This window comes from Vulpes lagopus, chromosome 5 (assembly GCF_018345385.1).
Source record: "Vulpes lagopus strain Blue_001 chromosome 5, ASM1834538v1, whole genome shotgun sequence".
NCBI classification, from domain to species: domain Eukaryota; kingdom Metazoa; phylum Chordata; class Mammalia; order Carnivora; family Canidae; genus Vulpes; species Vulpes lagopus.
This window is the reverse complement of record NC_054828.1, coordinates 57,850,320-57,869,978: the sequence shown is the minus strand read 5'-3', so window position 1 is coordinate 57,869,978 and position 19,659 is coordinate 57,850,320. Positions and strand designations below refer to the sequence as shown.

The 19,659-nt window shown below is 34.7% G+C and overlaps 1 protein-coding gene across 4 annotated transcripts in view; it reads left to right on the top strand.

The window, feature by feature from the left end:
• LOC121491104 (RAB3A interacting protein) overlaps positions 1-19,659 on the top strand; it is a 41,479-nt gene that overhangs the window by 7,798 nt on the left and 14,022 nt on the right. For 3 of the 4 annotated variants that reach the window (XM_041755559.1, XM_041755558.1, XM_041755556.1), the window contains exons 2-4: positions 6,897-7,172; positions 8,060-8,318; positions 15,547-15,642. In XM_041755559.1, coding sequence (XP_041611493.1) covers positions 6,922-7,172; positions 8,060-8,318; positions 15,547-15,642 — 606 coding nt within the window. In that variant the 5' untranslated portion in view covers positions 6,897-6,921. The remainder of the gene's footprint in view (positions 1-6,896; positions 7,173-8,059; positions 8,319-15,546; positions 15,643-19,659) is intronic. The other variant, XM_041755557.1, reaches the window with a different exon arrangement.

Genomic DNA, 19,659 nt, shown 5'->3' with positions numbered 1-19,659 from the left:
ATGGCAGTCTAATTTTTAGTTACAGAAGCTGTTTCTTCTGTAATTCATGCTAAATTAAGAAGTCATTTGGGAATTAATAAAAGCATCTGGACCTTCCGCCCTGCCTTCCATCCTCCAGCAGTCTGTCAATAAATTGAAAGAGGAAAATAACACATATGTAAACTTCTATGTATGTTATATACAGTGTGTGTGTATATATACACAGTATCACATATAGGTGCTTGCTTTGTTGAGGAAGAGCATTTAGAACAATACGCTTATGATTTAATTTACTTTTAAATATTTATTCATGAGAGACACACAGAGAGAGGCAGAAACACAGGCAGAGGGAGAAGCAGGCTCCCTGCGGGAAGCCTGATGTGGGACTCAATCCCAGGACCCTGGGATCACAACCTGAGCCCAGTGCAGATACTCAACCACTGAGCTACACAGGCAACCCACACTTCTAATTTTAACAATATTTTTAAACAACAACAACAAAAAACCACCTTTTTTTTTTTTCTTCTTCTCTTTGATGATGATGTTTGTGCAGAGATAGTGTGAAAGAATATTTGGCCATTATTAGAAAATACCTTAGAGATCATCATAATTAGTAATAACTAATTTTAATTGGTCAGTGGCAGCTATGGTGCTAATCCCTTGATGAGTATTGTCTGGGTTAATTCTCAGAAACTTTTTGAGATAAGTACAGTTATTATCCACATTTTTCAGGTGAGGAATTTAGAGCTCTGAGGTCACATTGTCAGTAACCAGTAAGGCTAGGACCTGAGTCTAGTTCCAGAGTACAAGTTTTTTGGTGAGGTAGGGAATACTGGTTAATTCTTCCCATTGGGAAGTCAGACCCTGGTCTTCCTTCTGACACACAGATACACTCACCATCTTACAATCAGGATCTTGGGGGCCAATTCAGTCACTACATAGGTGAAGATATTTGGGCTCAGAGAAGTTTAATGGCCTGTCCAAGTTTGCAGGTGTAAGTAGAGACTGGTCAAAACTAAAACCTTAGCTTTCTTCAGGTACTGGTGTTTCTGTTTTGCTGTGATAACATGTATCTCCTGTGTTGGAAATGTTTTGCTTTCAAAGCATGTGCTTGGAGGAATTTTAGTAAATACAGAATTAAAATTATTTAATTTTCAGATATTAAATTGATAGGGAAAAAGATTAAGGCTACAGCTTAAAAGTGCTTTTCCCCCCCTAGAAGTAGATACGTTGTTTCTTGCTTGTTAAGTAAGTCAAATGAGGGGAATGTGCTTTTTGTGAGAAAACAGATTTTATTTGTTCTTTTGAACTAATATAAATTGAGTTTCTTGATTTCATTTAAATTACGTACGCATATTCATTTTATCCAAGTGTTTCAGTTTTTAACTGAAATATTGTACCAGCAATTCATCTTAATTCCTTGAGTTATCCTAAGGATGCCTCTTATTGGATGCCTCTTATTGGATGCCTCTTATTTTCAATTAGAAAATTCATTGTAATTAGAAAAAAATTTTTATGACATTAGGATTTTTTCCTAGGCATTCATTGATTAAATGAGCTAATACATGTGAAATTCTTAGCAACAGTATCTGACACATAGTTAACTTTTAGCACATAACTGGCTGCTATTTTTGCTAGGATGATACTTTTTGGAAGAAGAAATAACATGAAATACATATGGGTAATCAGAAGTAAATTGTTTTGGTCAACTTTTCCTTATGACTTGATGTCAGCTTTATTGCTTAGAATTCAGTAATAATAAAGGCAGACACACTGTGTTGGTAATTCAGCCATAAGAATTTAATGTGGTCAACTTTTTCACACATTGGTAGTGATCCTTAACAGGTTTAGTTTATGAATTGGGATAATCTCCAAAAGAAATTAAATTCTTTGAATTCTTCATTACTTGATGCAAAGAATACTACTGCTTAAAAATAGCAGTTTATTTTTCTCATATGAAAACTTCAAATATGAAATAAATCTTAAAGCTTCCTTATATTTTAAAGAGCAAAAGATTTTCAGATAAGTGTGATGGGTGGCTCAATACCAGCTAACTTACATTTTATGGAAATTGCGTATGCTTGAAAAAAGGGACTGAATTTAATCTTATAATCTTTTTCAGAAGTGACTTGAATTTAAACAGTGTAAATGTATCCTCCAGAATGAATACATGGTAGGTTGAGGCACTGCTCAGAGGTGCTGTCCTAAGTGTTATGTGCATTTCTTTTCTTTGTTGTTATGTAAGGTAGAAAACCCAGGCACAGGGGCATCTGGGTAGCTCAGTTGGTTAAGCACTTGACTCTTGATTTCAGCTCAGGTCATGATGTCAGTGTGGGAGGTTGAGCCTTGCATCAGGCTCCGCGCCCAGCGTGGGATTCTCCTTCATCCTCTCCACCCCACTCAGCTGCGCTCTCTCTAAACAAAACAACACAACCCAGGCACAGATTTCCAGATGAGAGAGCTTAGGCACAGGTTGGCCCAATAATCAGACAGAAGCAGGATTCAAACCTGCCTCTCTTTGAGATTTGTATTTTCATTACTTTTGCTTCAGATTTTAGCATATTTATAATCTCGATATTTGTTTTGCTTTCATACCTTTGACATGCCTAAAAGCCCTTCCAAGGGCTTTGTCTTTCTTGTTCTTTTTTTTTTTTTTTTTAAGATTTTTCTTTCTTTATTCATGAGAGACACAGAGAGAGAGGCAGAGACACAGGCAGAGAGAGAAGCAGGCTCCATGCAGGGAGCCCGATGTGGGACTCCATCCTGGGAGTCCAGGGTCATGCCCTGAGAGGAAGGCGGATGCTCCACCGCTGAGCCACCCAGGCGCCCCATTCTTATTAGTTCTGACTTGTACCTGATTCTTTTATTTTACCAGTTTTCAAAATAATGAATTGGCTCCCTAGCACCAATGAAAGGAGATTAATGAGATTTTGTTTTTATTTTTAGTATCATCATGAATTCAGTGATTTAAAAATATTTTTGTTTCAGTTCCTTACAGATAGTATCTTTTTGATGTTCAGATTGTCCTATCTTTGGTTAGTGGGAATCCTTTTGATACCACTCCAGTAGTCTTTGATAGCTCTCTTGCTTCCTGGTGTAACAGGATGTTCCAGGGTCATTTTGTACGGTACTGCCCTTGGCCTGGAAATCAGCCATTTCTCTTAGGAGGCCTTGGTCTTTTTTTGTAGAAAATGATATTACTCTGGGTGGGCACAAAGGGTACTCATTGCTCCTGAGTTGGTTACTGTTGTTTTTATCCACCTCAGTGGATAAATTTAGGAATTTTTTGTTTTAGTGGACTTTTTTTTTTTTCTGATTGATTCAAATTTAGAACTTGAGTTTTTACTTCTTTGATTTGATATTTGTATCTCATATGCTGAAAATCTTAATTCTGAAGGATATTTACATGATAACTTATTTCCTTAAGATTAATAGTTTCTTTTTTTTTTTTTGAAGGTATTTTTTATTTATTTATGATAGTCACAGAGAGAGAGAGAGAGAGAGAGAGAGAGGCAGAGACATAGGCAGAGGGAGAAGCAGGCTCCATGCACCGGGAGCCCGATGTGGGATTCGATCCCGGGTCTCCAGGATCGCGCCCTGGGCCAAAGGCAGGCGCCAAACCGCTGCGCCACCCAGGGATCCCAGATTAATAGTTTCATAACAGCAATATTAATAATATTACTGAAAATAGTTAATTTTCTTCATATTCTTTTATCTTGTGAATGTATTCAGTAAGTGTGTGCACGTCTGTGTTTTAAGACGACTTATATTAGCTCTATCTATCTATCATCTATCTATTTATGATTTTATTTATTCAGAGAGATACAGAGAGAGGCAGAGAGAGAGAGAAGCAGGCTCCATGCAGTGAGCCTGATGTGGGATTCCATCCTGGGTCTCCAGGATCATGACCTGGGCCGAAGGCAGGCGCCAAACAGCTGAGCCACCTGGGCATCCCTAGGGATTCTTTTTAAAACTTTAGTATTGTTTTATCATTTACATGGTTCCAAGTTCAAATTCAAATCTACAAGGCAAGGTCCATTTAGAAAAGTCTAGCTTTCATGCCTGTGTCCTCTTTCATGCCTGTTATCTCCTCTTCCTATAGATTCCCTGTTTCTATTAGTTTTTGGTTTATACTTCCACTTCTAAAATGTAAGTCCATATGCTTGGTAATACATCTATTGTACATACATGTACAGTTATATGTGTATGTTATATATATGTATTTTAAAAAATTTATATTTTCTCTTAGGTAAAAGATAGCTTCTGTGCATAGTTGCTTATTTTGTTTTTTAATTTGTTGATATATCCTCAGGATCCCTTCATAGCAGTATGTAGATATTATTCACTTCTTTTTACAGCTGTCTAGTGCTTCATTATTAAGATGTACATTAGCTCATTCAGTCTTTTGCTGTAACAAGACTGTAGTCAGTCTTTTGCTGATGTTGCTAGTGTTATGCGTGTATCTGTTCTTTTTTATTTTGCTAGTGTATCTTTGGAATAAAGCCCTGAAAGTGGGGATGTTGGGTCATAGGTTTAATGAATATGTCATTTTGACAGATATTGTCAGATTTTCCTCCATAGGATTTGTACCATTTTGCATTTCCAGAAACGCAAATGCTTTCACATTCTATGCCTCAGTGAACTTTTAAGGTGTAAAGATGTGCATTAAAAGCATAAGGGGGAGGGAACCCTGGGTGGCGCAGCGGTTTAGCGCCTGCCTTTGGCCCAGGGCGCGATCCTGGAGACTCGGGATCGAATCCCACGTCAGGCTCCCGGTGCATGGAGCCTGCTTCTCCCTCTGCCTGTGTCTCTGCCTCTCTCTCTCTCTCTGTGACTATCATAAATAAATAAAAATTAAAAAAAAAAATAAAAGCATAAGGGGTAGACGAAAGGAAGTCTCAAGTAGTTGCTGATAAAATGTCAAAGTTTAATGAAAACCTATTGTCTACTTGAAAGTGAATTTATTAGTAAGCTATATTCAAGTGAAAGTGAAAATTTCAGGGTTAGATGTTTGGTGTATGTGCGTATTATCGATAAAGAATGAAGAATATTCTTTTGGATGAGAAATAATAAGTTGAGTGTTAAACACTTTAAATTCCTGGTTAATATGATCTCTCATTTTGCAAGTGAATATTTTGGGTGAAAAAAAGAATTAGTTTTGTTTTGAGGACTGAAACTATTTGCTACAACAAAGAAAATGTTGATTGGATATGAAATTTGGCAGTTACAGGTTTAGTAGTTACAGTTTTCATTGTATATACCCTTGAAGGTTTATGACATGTTGTAATTGTACTTTTGAGAGAATATAATATTAGGTCACCTCTCTGCTTTACTGCAGCCTTTTTATTCTCCACCTGTCTTATTTTAAACTCTTTTTATTAAGGATATGAAAGAATTTTTCAGTTTAATGAATAAAATTTTTTGTATTTTATGAAGAAAGTAGGTGCTATATTGGTGCTTTTGTTTGGGAATTTGGGTAAGTTCTGGGAGGATACTGCTCATGATTATCACAGTTTTATTGTAGGAAGGAAAAAATTGAGAAGTGGGGTTGGGTTCAGATCATAGAAGACTGATTTTCAGGCTGTTAAATTTGGACTTTATCCTGTAGACAGTGGAAAATCAATACAGGATTTATAAGATTTACATTCTTCAAGTTAGAAATGTGAGTGGTACACTTTTTAAACTTGGTGATGTAATTGAGTAGTTATGTGAAATACTTTTTCCTTATGGAGAAACATGTTATTGTTAATGGCTGACTATGGTAACAAATGTTTATTGAGGTCCTACTGTGTGCCAAGTACATAGCACAGTGTTAAGTACTCTATTTGGATTCTCTTAATCCTTATAGCACCCTGGAGAATGGAGAGAATGTTGTCATTCCCATTCTCATCCCTCAGAGGAGAAATTTAAGGCTTAGAGAAACGTAACGCATTATCCTAAATTGGATCCGGGGCCTGTAAAGAAAGCCATTATTGGGGCATTCTATGAAATTTGACTGGGGCTTATTGATTGAATGGTCGTATTAATCAGCATTAACTTCCTGATTTTGATGGTTTTATGGTTAGACAGGAAAATGTCCTTGTACTTAAGATTTATATATTGAGATATTAAGTGGTAATGGGCATCATGTCTAAAACCTATTCTCAAATGGCCCAAAATATTAACAGTTTCATAATTTGGGTGAAAGGTATATAAAAACTCTGCAATTCATACCTAAATTTGAAATTATCCATTGATCCTTGACAACATAGGTTTGAACTGTATGGGTCCACTTAAATGTGGATTTTTAATTTTGTTTGGATAAACACAATACTGTAAGTGTATTTTATTTTCCTTAATATTTTCTTCTAGCTTTATTGTAATAATATAGTATATAATACATATAAGTACAGAATATATGTTAGGTGACTGTTATTGGATAAGGTTTCTGGTCAACAGGAGGCCAACAGTAGTTAAGATTTGGGGGAGTCAAAAATTATATGTAGATTTTCGACTCTGTGGGGATTTGATGCGCCGGTTGCTGTGTTGTTCAGTGTCAACAGTATAGGATAACGAATATATCTCATTCCAAGCATGCATGTCTATATATACATATTTTTAACTGCCTCTCTTACTCTAACCAGTGTCATATGATAGAAGAATTAAAAATCAAGCAAATTTTTCTTTTTCATCATACTTATTAATTAACTCAGTTTAATAGCATGTTAGCTATAACTTTCAAGTTTTGTTCAAATCAGATTGTTTGCCTTTTGTAATGTTTATACTTTGAGGTTAATAAATGTTAAAATGACTACAGTATTTTTTCTTTGCTCTTTTATTGTAAGTTTATAATGGACTCTTAAACACATTCTCTAAGTTATACGTTTTAATTTTAAATGTCACTATAAAATAACTGCCTACTTTTTGTTTTAACATAGGTTGTCTTATGATGAGGCTTTTGCTATGGCTAATGACCCCTTGGAAGGCTTCCATGAAGTAAACCTTGCTTCACCTACTTCTCCAGACCTTCTTGGTGTGTATGAATCAGGAACTCAAGAGCAAACTACCTCACCAAGTGTCATCTATCGGCCACATCCTTCAGCTCTGTGCTCTGCCCCTCTTCAGGCAAATGCCTTAGATGTTTCTGATCTTCCCACACAACCCGTGTATTCATCTCCGAGACGTTTAAATTGTGCAGAAATATCTAGTGTCAGGTAGGAGATCATCAAGATCCTTATTTTGGAGTATTATGTTAAACAAATGGACAATTTGCTTGGTTACCTTAAGTTTTGTTATTTCAGGAAATTTGAATAAGCTTGGCCATGAAAAGGAACAATACATGTTAATGTTAAAGAGCAAGGGTCAGTGAACTTTATTTATGTAAAGGGCCAGGTAGTAAATATTTTAGGCTTTGCCAGCCATACAGTCACTGTTGTAGCTATGCAGCTCTGCTGTTGAAGTGTGAAAATAGCTACAGACAGTATGTAAATGAATAAACTCCAATAAAACTTTATGTATGGACACTGAATTTTGAGTTTCATATTATTTTCCTATGCCACAAAATATTATTTTGATTTTTTTTTCAACCATTTGAGAATGTAAAAATGAATCTTGGCTTGTGAGTCTTGCAAAAGAGGTAACAGGCTGGATTTAGCCTGCATTTAATTTTCTGACCCTTGTTCTAGAGTAACACTGTCATTCATTTTTTTTTCTTTTATAAAGATTTTTATTATTCATTTTTTTCTTTTATAAAGATTTTAATTCATTTTTTAATAAAGATTTTTATTTTTTTCCTTTATAAAGATTTTTTTCTTTTATAAAGATTTTTATTCAGTTTTTTATAAAGATTTTTAAGTAACACTATCAAATAGAACTTTCTGTGATAATGAAAATGTGATAGCCATTGGCTGCATGTGGCTATGAGGTTTGAAATGTCTTAGTTTGATTTTAATTTTTTATAATAATTAATTTTTAAGTCAAATGTTAAATTCTTGCCATTAAACATGGTGGCTGTCACATTGGATAGTGTAGTTGTAGACCTTTGTGTTTATGCCAGATCTGTGTGAGCATATGCTGATGTTTTCTGAACTCTCCTTTACAGCATCCATGTTACAGATCCAACACCTTCTTCTACCTCTGGAGTCACAACTGGGTTAACTAAATTAACTACAAGAAAGGACAACTGTAATGCAGAAAGGGAGTTTTTACAGGGTGCAACTATAACAGAGGCTTGTGATGGCAGTGATGATATTTTTGGGTTGAGTACTGATAGTCTGTCCCGTTTACGAAGCCCATCGGTTTTGGAAGTCAGAGAAAAGGGCTATGAAAGATTAAAAGAAGAACTTGCAAAAGCTCAGAGGGTAAGCGGAAAAGATACTTTATTCTTTCATGTTTTGTATTTGAAATTAACATTTATTCATGAAGTGGGGCAACGCAGATGAAATCATTGCAGTGCTACATTTACTTTCCTATGTGCACAGTCTCAGCTCCTGTTGGGCAGCATCTAGGAATCTGTGAAATTAGTGGAGTAGTAAAGAAGCTCATCTGATAGTACTCACTGGGAAAATGAGAATCTGAAACTTTTTTTTGTGTCACCTATTTTGTTTGCTCCCTGTCTTACAGTATCATTAATGCAAATTTGGTGGGTTATGTTCTATGTGTGGGTTTTCCCTTTATGTGTGGTTGACTTTATGGTCCTTCACTTGAAGTCATTTCATCCAAATCATTTTGTTTTGAGGAATTGTTTAGTAATAATTACCTTTCCCATTCAGCTGGGCTTGAATATTTTCTGTATCTTACCTTAGAGAATTTTCTTTTCTTGGTAATTTGCTGTATTTCCCATTTGGTCATGTTTAAAATTTCTGCTATTTCCAGTTTTATGGCTATGTCTTATTCTTTTTCTGTGACTGTAATTACATTTCAGAGGAAAGTTTATAGCACCAAATATTATAATTAGGAAAAGGAAAAAGTCTCAAATCAGCAATCTAAGCTCTCTCACTTTAAGAACCTAGGAAAGAAATAGTAAAATCAGATCAAACAGAAAGAAAGAAGTAATAAAGAGCAGAAATCAGTGAAATTGACGATAGAAAAACTAGAGAAAATGAATGAAACAAAGTGCTGAATCTTTAAAAAAAACAAAACAAAACAAAACCGGTATTGACAAACATCTAACAAGACTGACAAAAAAGACAAATTATCAGTAGCAGGAATGAAATAGGTATCTAACTTCAGACACTGCAGATGTCAAAAATACAATAAAGGAATAATATGAACTCTATAAACTTGAGAGTTTACATCAAATGGACCCATTCACGTTTAGAAACTTGACAAGATAAGACATTTAATGTGTAATTTTTAGCATGTCAGTGTCATTTCACAAACATATATTCCCACTCTCTTTGCTACCAGACTTTTAAGAGTATAACATTGATTTTTGTATTCCTGGTGCTTAGCATAATACAATACAATGCCTGGCATATATGTCTCCTTATTAATGCTTCAGTGAATGGCCAATAACTAAAATAGCTATACACATAGCTTGTATCTTTAACCTATTTTTGTGTTCCTTAAAGTGAGTTTCTTGCAGGTGATACAGAGTTAGGTTTTGCTTTTTTATCCATTCCAGTAATCTCTACCTTTTAATTGGCATATTTAGACCATTTACACTTAATGTGATATTGATATGGTTTAGTTTAAATCTGCAATTGTACTGTTTTGTTTGTTCCATTTGTTCTTTTTCTTTGTCCTTCTTTTGAATTAATTCCACATTTTATGATTTCATCTTATCTCCTTTGGCTTATCAATTATGTATCTTTGTTGTGCTAATTCAGTGATTGCTTTAGGATTTATAGTATACATATTTAACTTCTTCCTGTCTACCTTCTAATGATGTTAAACTATCTCATATACAATGTAAGAACCTTATAAAAGCATACTTCTGTCTGTAACCTTTGTACTACAGTTTTTGTATATTTCACTTGTTTATATGTTTAAACTCCACAGTGTATTGTTACTATTTTTGCATTGAACGACTCATTATCTTTTGAAGAGATTTAGATGATAAGAATCTTTATATTCACCTGTGTTATCTGCCGTTTCAGTCACTCTTCACTTCTTCCTGTGAATCCTGATTTCCATCTGATAATCATTTTTCTTCTCCTGGGAAGACATCTTTTAACATTTTTGTTATGTACGTTTACTGGTGATAAATTATTTTTAGTAGTTTTCTCTGAAGAGGTTATCTTTTCTCCACCTTTGTTTTTGAAAGATATTTTCACTTGGTAAAGAATTTTAAATTGATAGTTTTTCCTTTTGGTACTTTAAAGATGTTGCTCCATTGTATTCTAGCTTGCATTGTTTCTCACAAGAAATGAGGTGTTATCCTTTGTTCCTCCACATGTGGTGTAAGCTTCCTCTTTAGTGCTGGCTATAAGCAGTTTGATTATGGTGTATCTTTGTATAGTTTTCTGCATGTATCTTATGCTTGGGGTTTGTTGAGCTTCTTGAATCTGTAGTTTGTTAATTTTCAAATTTGGGAAGTTTGGGCCATTATTTCTTCAAAAACTTTTACAACCTACCCTATATCTGTTCTTCTTTCAGACTCCTGTTACACATTCATTAGACTGCTTAAAATTGCCCCACAGCTCACTGGTGCTCTGTTCATTTTTTTTTTTTTTTAATCTTTTTTTTTCTCTTTGTGTTTCATTGTGTGTAGTTTCTGTTGCTGTTTCCAGTGTCACTCCTCCTTTCTTCTGCAGCATCTCATCTATAAATGCTATACGGTGTATTTTTTTTCAGACATTATAGTTATCATCTCTGAAAGTTTGATTTGGGTCTTCGTGATATTTTTTTGCTGTTTAATAAGTTCAGTCTTTTCTCTAGGTTCTAAAATATATGAAGCTCAGTTTAACAACTGTTTTAATCCTTGTCTAATAATGCTTTCATCTTTTTGAGTGATAAGCTGGACCAAATTGTAGGGCTCACCTAATTTGTTTCCCATATTTGGAGAATTACTGTCTGCCGTCGAGTGCCTAGTGTCTTAAAAATATTTTAATGTATTTTTTCCAGGTTTTTAGTTGTGTCAGGTGGGGTTGTAAATATCCCTGTTGGTCCATCTTGATTAAGAGTCAAAGTTCTGTTTCTGGTTATATTTGTTCTGTACCACCCAGAAATCCTAATACAAAAACCTACACTTATGCATATGCTCCAATAATTTTGAGCTTCATGAGGCTAAGATTGCAAGTGTCTTTTGCTCCTGATTATATTTTGAACACCTAATGGGTTCTCGATACATTTTGCTAAGTATATGAATATATACATGTGTATACAGTTACATTGTTATAAAATAGATGCACATATTAATTAGGGACATGCTAGCTGCTTGTAAGCAACTCTTAAATTTTAGTGATTTAACGTTAAAGTTAATTTTTATTTATTGAGCATTTTGCAGCAGATGTGTATAGTTGATATGTGGTTCTTTATGAAATAATTCAGGGATCTGGGTTTCTTATTGGATCTTTATAATCTTTTAGAATTTTATTGTTATCTGTATCTAATCAGTGAGGTGAAAGGAAAAGAAAGCTTGGAGAAGGCACGCCTGTTCCTTAAAAAGACTTGGTTTAGAAGTGACACATAACCTTGACTCACATTCCATTGGTGCAAACCAATTTCATACTGATATGTAGATGCGTGGTCGGCTGGGAAATGTAGTCCCCTGGGTAACCACTCCCCAACAACAAATCCATACTGTGTACAAGGGGAACACCCATGTGATCATTGATTTTGAGGTGCAGGGATGCCAGAGATGTAATTCTCCACTTATTTGGCCTTCCACAGGTCATTGCTGAAGACCAGTTTTGGTAGAATTCTGGGGTAGAAGTTGGACTTTAGTTTACCTTTATTAAAATGTTGCTTCCTGGACTCTACCCCAGATTCTGCTGAAATAAAATTATTGTGTTGAGGTTTGAGAATATATATTTTTAATACCCACCCTCCCCCCATTGATTCTTACATTGTTAAGTGTGAGACTTACTGGTACAATGTGTTATTTTCAACTTTTAATTTATTTTTTCCTTTAAAGAAAATGAGTTAAGTTGGAAGATAAAATTAAGTGGAATAGCTTGCAGCCAGATAAAGTCATTCAGAAATGCATACTTGTGTCAGATTCATTGTTCAGCAGGGTCCCACTAACTGTGGTCATGGATGTTCATAAACATTTACTACATTCCTTCATAAACAGATACATTTCTTGGAGAGAGGTAGTACTGACAATATTGTACAAGGCCCTGTAGGGGGCAAAATAAATTACATTTGACCCTGTCTTTAGGTGTTTACTAGTTGGGGAGAAAAGATGTATACATGGTCATACTTCACAGATTCTGAATTATACACTTTTTTCCATATTAACCATCATGACACTCATCATTGTCTACTTGTATGTGAACTTGGTCATAGTTGTTCATGTTGTGATTAATTCAATTGAATTCTGTGAGTTGGGTTCTGTATTTGTTGGTCTTAATTGCTGGCTTAAATATCTTCAAAATGACTTCACTATGATAACGTTGAAATAGAAAGGTGTAAAAAAAAGAATAAAAATCTGTGTCAGCTTAAAAGAGTTTTTTCTATAAGTTTAAAATGAAAATTCTTAGAAAAATCACATAGTTTCATTGACAGCATTTTTTCTTTCTTGATATATAAAATGTTTATCTTAAAAACCATGGTTTTGAGTTTGATGGAATGCATTTGATCAGAGTCTTGATGTTCTGTGTTTTGAATATTTCTCAAATTTCTTTTCTCCAGTACAAGTACTCTAAATTTGTATCTATTGCCTAAAATTCAGCAGTAATCAGTGAACTGTTTTCTAGTCTTTTTTTTTTTTTAAACCTCAACAACCTCACCACATTTCCAAGTAACCATTTTGAATTGTAAATCTTATTGTTGCTATCCTGTTTAAAATCCTTCAGTGACTTCCCTTGGCCTTCGAGATAATCTCCCCTTATTTTTAAAGGAAGTCCTGATTTCTAAGTGCGTTGTGGGATGGGCCATAAACCCAATTTTCTGGCATTAATCTTTCTGTGGTGTTCATCCCTCATTTTTAGCTACTATTAAACATACTGTTTTACTCCTTCCTCTACATTTGGCAGATTCCCACTCTCAGTATGGAGTATCTTTTCATATGTGTATTTGCCTTCTATCTTCTTTGTTGAAGTGTCTGTTGAAGGATGCCTGGGTGGCTCAGGGGTTGGGTGTAGTCCCACGTCCTGGGATCCAGTCCCACATCGGGCTTCCTGCGAGGAGCTTGCTTCTCCCTCTGCCTGTGTCTCTGCCCCTCTCCCTCTCTCTCTCTGGGTCTCTCATGAATAAATAAATAAAATCTTAAAAAAAAAAAAAAGTGTCTGTTGAGGCACTTTTTGCCCATTTTTCAGTCAGGTTGTTTGTTTTCTTATGGTTGAGTTCTAAGAATTTGTTTTTTGTTTTTTGTTTTTTTTTAGCAGTCTTTTATCAGCTGTGTCTTTGGTAAATATTTTCTTCAGTCTGTGGCTTGTCTTTTCATTCTCTTGATATGTTCATCTTTTAGTTGTAGTTCTACAGTTCAGTATATTTGCTTCTCACCCTTCTCAGTCCTTAGTGTTAAAGCTTCCTCCCAGCCTCTTCTGGATTATGTAGATCTTCATTCTTGATCACTGAATCACACTCCTACGAGAAAGATTCTCTAAAATTTTACAGGTTTATAATTCTTTGTCTCTGGCCTTTCACTCGAAGGACACTTCGGCTGGATATAAAATCCTCATTTCACATTTTTTCCCCCTTGAATATCTTCAAAATGTCATTCTGTTGTTTTCTAGCATAAAATGCTATTGACATTTAATACCTATCTGATTTTCTTTACCTTTTAAAGGTGACTTGGCTTTGAGTTTAACTTTCTTATTATGGTAGCTTCACATACTTGTGTTTGTTTTCCATGTTTAAATGGATTGAATTTCCCTGGACCATTAGGAGGAGGCTCCTGTGAAGGAGTAGGATAAACCAAGGTAGCTTTCTCAATTTTGTGTTCAAGAGCTTTCCCTTCTGTTGTTATTGGTATATCTGTGTAGCCACTTCTGTCTCTCAGAGGTAAGCCTTGTTCAAGAAGGCTTTCTCCTCTAGCCTAGTGTCTCTGCAAACTTTACAGGCTTAATATTATGTCTAGGAATGATATTTCTAGAAATAGAAGAAAAAAACTTTTTCGTATACTACTTTTGCGATCTGTTTGCTTTGCAGTCTTGCCACCCTCTTTCTCCTTTAATATCTGAGCCTTCTGTCTCTCAGCCTCTTGTTATTCTTGTCCTGCAGTTTGGTTACAGATTCCAAGAGGGCAGTATCCTGGAAGAGTCTTTTTGCTGGACGCTCTCTAGTTCCTGAGAGTTGAGGGCTTTATGGTAGTTTGCTGCTTCGGGGCTGCATATAGGGTTTCTTTTTTTTTTTTTTTTTTTGCATATAGGGTTTCATACTCCACCTGCAACTTGGAGCCTGTGGAAACCTTTTCCTTTTTCTCCATTTGTTCTCATATTTGTTCTCCCAGTTTCCGCTAAGGTCAAATCCTCTCCTTTTGGGTATTTGTAATGATTTTTTGGGTTCTGAGGCTTCAGAGGATACCTCTGTATTCCCTTCCCCTTCCTACTATCCTTCCCCAGAGCTGCTCATTTTCTGGTGTTGGCAGTGTAGCCAAGTTCTGTCATAGTGTAAGATTTGTGGGGATTTCCTTACCTAGTTTTGTTGAAGATGTGGTCATTGGGTTCTTCTGATACTTTAGTTAGTATATTTAGTTTTCTGGAGTTGTCTTTGGGGGATTCAAAAACTGTGCTGCTATACAATTACAATACAACTAACTCATTATTTTATTAGTGTAATTGTGACCAATATATAGGAAGCTTTGATTTTTTTTATCCTAAATTTGAAAAATTAGGGCAACATATAAAAGTACGTATTATTTACATTTTTAAAAAGGATTTTTTTTAAAACATCTCTATGAGACCTTTTGAGAATTCATGTGTAAATGTAGGATGTGATTTTGTCATTAACATTTTTCTTAGTTTTAAATGCAAATATGTATCATTTGCCTCTGGTTGCAGTGCTAAATGGGTATAGTCTCCTAATGGAAATTTTAAAATAATTGCCATATGGTACGTAAAGTTATCTATAAGTGAATAAATTTTAAAGTAAATCTGAAAAACAACCCAGTGAATTTTTATTGAAATGTTAAATGCAATTAAATTCCTGCTTGATGGAAATAAATATGTTCGGAGAAAAGGGAAAAAAGAATGAAGTCATTTAATTGTTTATTTTCACAAGTAACATATAATCCTACTTAATCTTTGGATGTCTCATGAAAGAAACATGAAAATTTAATATGTGAGTTAGAATTATTTATAATTTTAGATTTGCCTGATTGTCTTCCACATAGCAAGTGCTAAATAAACATTTTCAGTTTGAGCATTGTAGAAGGGGACAGTATTAATATTTTGTCATTTTATTAGTAAAGATTATGTAGTCTGCTGAATCTAACTTCAAACTATGGAAATTCAAAATAAAATGATCAATTTTTCATAGGAACTGAAGTTAAAAGATGAAGAGTGTGAGAGGCTTTCTAAAGTACGAGATCAACTTGGACAGGAATTGGAGGAACTCACAGCTAGTCTGTTTGAGGTTGGTCTATTTACGTGTTGGCCAAGAGCAACATCTTGATTTTTATATATTGATAGAATTGTTTTCTGAGGGGATCTTGAAAAAGATATGCTTAGCTTCACACATAATTTATAAGTCATCTAAGAAAAATGAAATCTTTAAGAAATGTAGAGTCTACAACTTAAAATGATGGGAAAAGAAAAAGACCCTGTGGGCTACCAGTATCAGGTTGTTTTAAAATGCCTGTGTGGACAGAAACGAGGTAAATTTTAATTTTGTTTTTATCAAGCATTTAGGGGCTACTTTAGGGTAATCCTATAATAAATATGACTCCACAATAAAGATGGTAAACTCTTGACGTAGCTGTCTGAGAGGCGAAGGTTTGAGGATTGTTAGAAGGCACATCTACTTGTTAGAAGGCCCACCTCTTTATCTCCAGCCTGCCAACAGGACTACAGTTTCTACCCACCTCAAGCAGTGTTTCTCATTAGAGGTGCCATTGACTTTGTCATTTTGTATTTTTGATGTATTAGCCAGGGTTCTCCAGAGAAATAAAACCAATAAGATGTGTATATATGTATACATAATTATATAGAGACTGATAGTAAGGAATCAGCACATGTGATTATGGAGGCTACTTTACCAAGTTCTGCAGGGTGAGTTAGCAGGCTGGAGACCAAGGAGAGCTGATGGTATATTTTTATAGTCCCAAGTCTACAGGCCTGAGAACCAGAGAACTGATGGTGCAACTCTAGTCCTAAGGCTGACAGGCTGGAGACCCAACAAGAACTGGTGTTTCACTTGGAGTTTGAAGGCAGGAAAATTCTCTCCTACTCCAACGGGATCCGCTGTTTTGTTCTATTTAGTCCTTCAACTGATTGGATAAGGCCCAACCACATTATTGGAGAAGAATCTGCCTGAGTTAACATATGTTAGTTTCGTCCAGAAATACCTTCATAGAAACAGCCAGAATAATGTTTGACCAAATATCTGGCATCCAGCATTAACCATCATACTTGGCTTTGGCCCCAAAAAGCTAGTCATACTCCTGATCATTTTGACAACTTTTATAAGTTGTAAACCTGGGGGGTGAGAAGAGGATAGTACTTACTTGATTAAGAACCACTTTCATAGAATGTGGTTCTTTCTGGTTAAGACCTTGAGCCTTTAAGAGTTCCTTATTCAAGGGTACCTGGTTGGCTCAGTTGGTAGAGCATGCAACTCTTGATCTTGGGGTCATGAGTTTGAGCCCTATGCTCAGCACAGAGCTTATTTAAAAAAAAAAAAAAAGATTCCTTAATCAAAAAGATTGAGGTGTTAACTGGAATGACTAATGCCATTATCAATTGTTAATAATTTCTTTTTGAGACTCTGGGCTAGTTCATTCAGCAGAGCATGTGACTCATCTCAGGATCATAAGTTTGAGCTGCACGTTGGGTATAGAGATTACTTAAAAAAATAAAATCTTAGTATTATAATAATACTAATTTTTTTACTCTAAAAATTTGTTTTTAAAACTGTGGTAAAATATTTTAGAAAATTTTCTTCCCCTTTTGTTATTTTTATTTATGCAGCATCTGTTTCAGTTTTAGAGGTATGCATGTTTTCTTACATAATTGTAATCCTAATATATTTTGTATTTTTTCTTCAAATAACATGTTTTCATGTTCACCTACATGGTCACTGTCATGAGAGTCATAATCCACCAACTGCACGTATTCCACCATTTCTGTCATAACAAGGAACATGGTAACAAGTTACGTGTGGATTTCTTCAGCTGTGGGCTTTCCATGCCCCCTCTGCTCAACACCCCTTTGCCCTGTTCTCTGTCTTTTTCAGGACATTAAAAACTGATTTATTATTATTTTTGGTTAGCTAGTCATCAAAGACTAGAGGACAGGAGCTATATGACTTGTTCCATTTTTGTTTGTAGAGGGGGTTGACAAGAAACCTTAAACTTTTTCTTCCAGTATTGTCTTGGCCAGAAGAGAATTTTATAATGATATATGGATACTAGATAAGAAAGCAAATATATTAAGCTTCTCACCTGCCTGCCCATAATTTTAGCCTTGCTTACTTCCTCTTGTCTGCACTTGCATGTATATTCTGTTAGATGAAGGTAGGAGAACAAATGGGAAGAAACTTCTCCCTCTCCAAAGCAGGATGTGAAAAAGCAGAAATGGAATTTTTGCAATAAAAGGTATATCTAAAAAAAAAGGTATTTGGGTCCCTGATCTATACCTGGTCTGACAATGGCTAATAGCCTTGACACTGGGAAAGGAATTACACCTGACAGATGATTTCACTAATGAAGGACATTGTATTCAAACCAGTTACTTACGAATTTTGTAAAAAGGTGCTAAAAGTTTTTCTGTGGTCTATTGTGCATTCATGATCTAGTTTCTCATTGTCTTATGAAAAGATTTTTTGCTTATATTTTACATATATATAAATATATATAAATATGTATATAGTTTTGTAAGAATTAAGGATTATTTTGAATAAATAGAAATTTGCTCAGCTTTGGTACACTTAACATGTAAATTAAAATTAGGAGTTTGTTGTATATGAATAATCTTTAGTATAATTACACTTTGTAGGAAAGTTGGGTTTTAAAACTATCAAATACAAGAATTCTATATATATACACACACATATACATATATATGGTCTCTGATTTTGAAATAACAAAATGAATGCTTAAAAAAGTAGATCCATTTGACATGGAAAAAGAAAAGATAGTAGCCTTCAGATTTTTTTTTACATTTTGTCAGCCAGTTTTAGTAATGTCTATGCACACTGAGTTTTTTCTTCATAATGCTAAGAGCTATATAGTACAAATTATTGTCATTTTATCGGTGAAGAAAATGAGGCATAAAGGATTAAGGAGCTGGGATTCAAATTCATAACCCTGATCCTTTAAGTACTATGAAAATCATAAATGGTACTTCATTGGTCTCAGGCCACAGAAGAGGAGTCCTCATTGAGGCCTCTCCTTTATTCCACATTCACAAGGAAAATCTTGTGACAGATTTATAAGGCAGATCTTTCTACCTTTCATCATGATATTGCTAACACCATTTTGCAAGCCATCATGATTTTTCTTACCTAGACCGATAGATGCCAAACTTTTGTTGAGATCATGTACTTAATCTGTAAAAGAAAATTAGAGTGTACCTTTATTATGATGAAAATAAGTAATATTTATTGAGGGTTACCTATTGGTAGGCACTGTTTTAAGAGCATATGTACTTATAAATTATATATATACACTAATATATAATACATGTTACATAAACTATAAAACAAGTTTTAAAAAGCAAGTTAATAAGTTTATTTGTAATAATACAAAAATGTTTTATCCTCACTAAAATATATATAGTGTGTGTATATATTTAGTGAGAGGAGTATGATTGAATATGTTACCTTGTTTTCAAAAATCTTGTTTTAACAATTCATGATTCAGGTGAAGGTCTAGTCTTTATTCCTTTTTTAAAATTAGATGCGATATGGCTGATAACTCATGAATATATGGATCCAAATGGAAGAAGTACATCTTTCCCTGTATTAAATCATTATATTGAATTTTCAGTTCCATTGCTGGTTATGTGAAGGTTTCTCCAGAATATTCTCTGGTACATTTGTCTTCTCTAATACCAACAGACTATCTTTGCAAATTAATCAGAAGAGAACAAGTTTAAACATTATTTTAAAGAAAGAAAAAAAACCACCTTCTTCATTTGAATCACTGTTAACCAGATAGGAAGAAAATTCCATTTTCAAAGTCTGTGAGTGTCTACACATGAATGTTTGTTTGTATCAGAGGTCTGCAAACTACAGCCTAGAGGGCAGAACTAGCCTGTCCCTAATTTGTGCAGCCTCATCAGCTAAGATTCGTTTTTACATTTTTTAAGTGGTTTGGGGAAAAAAAAACCCAAGAGTACTTTGTGACAAGAAAATTCAGATTTTAGTGCTGATAAGTGTGTATTGAAATGGCCACGTTCGCCATTTGTGTGTTTGTGGCTGCTTTCACACTGC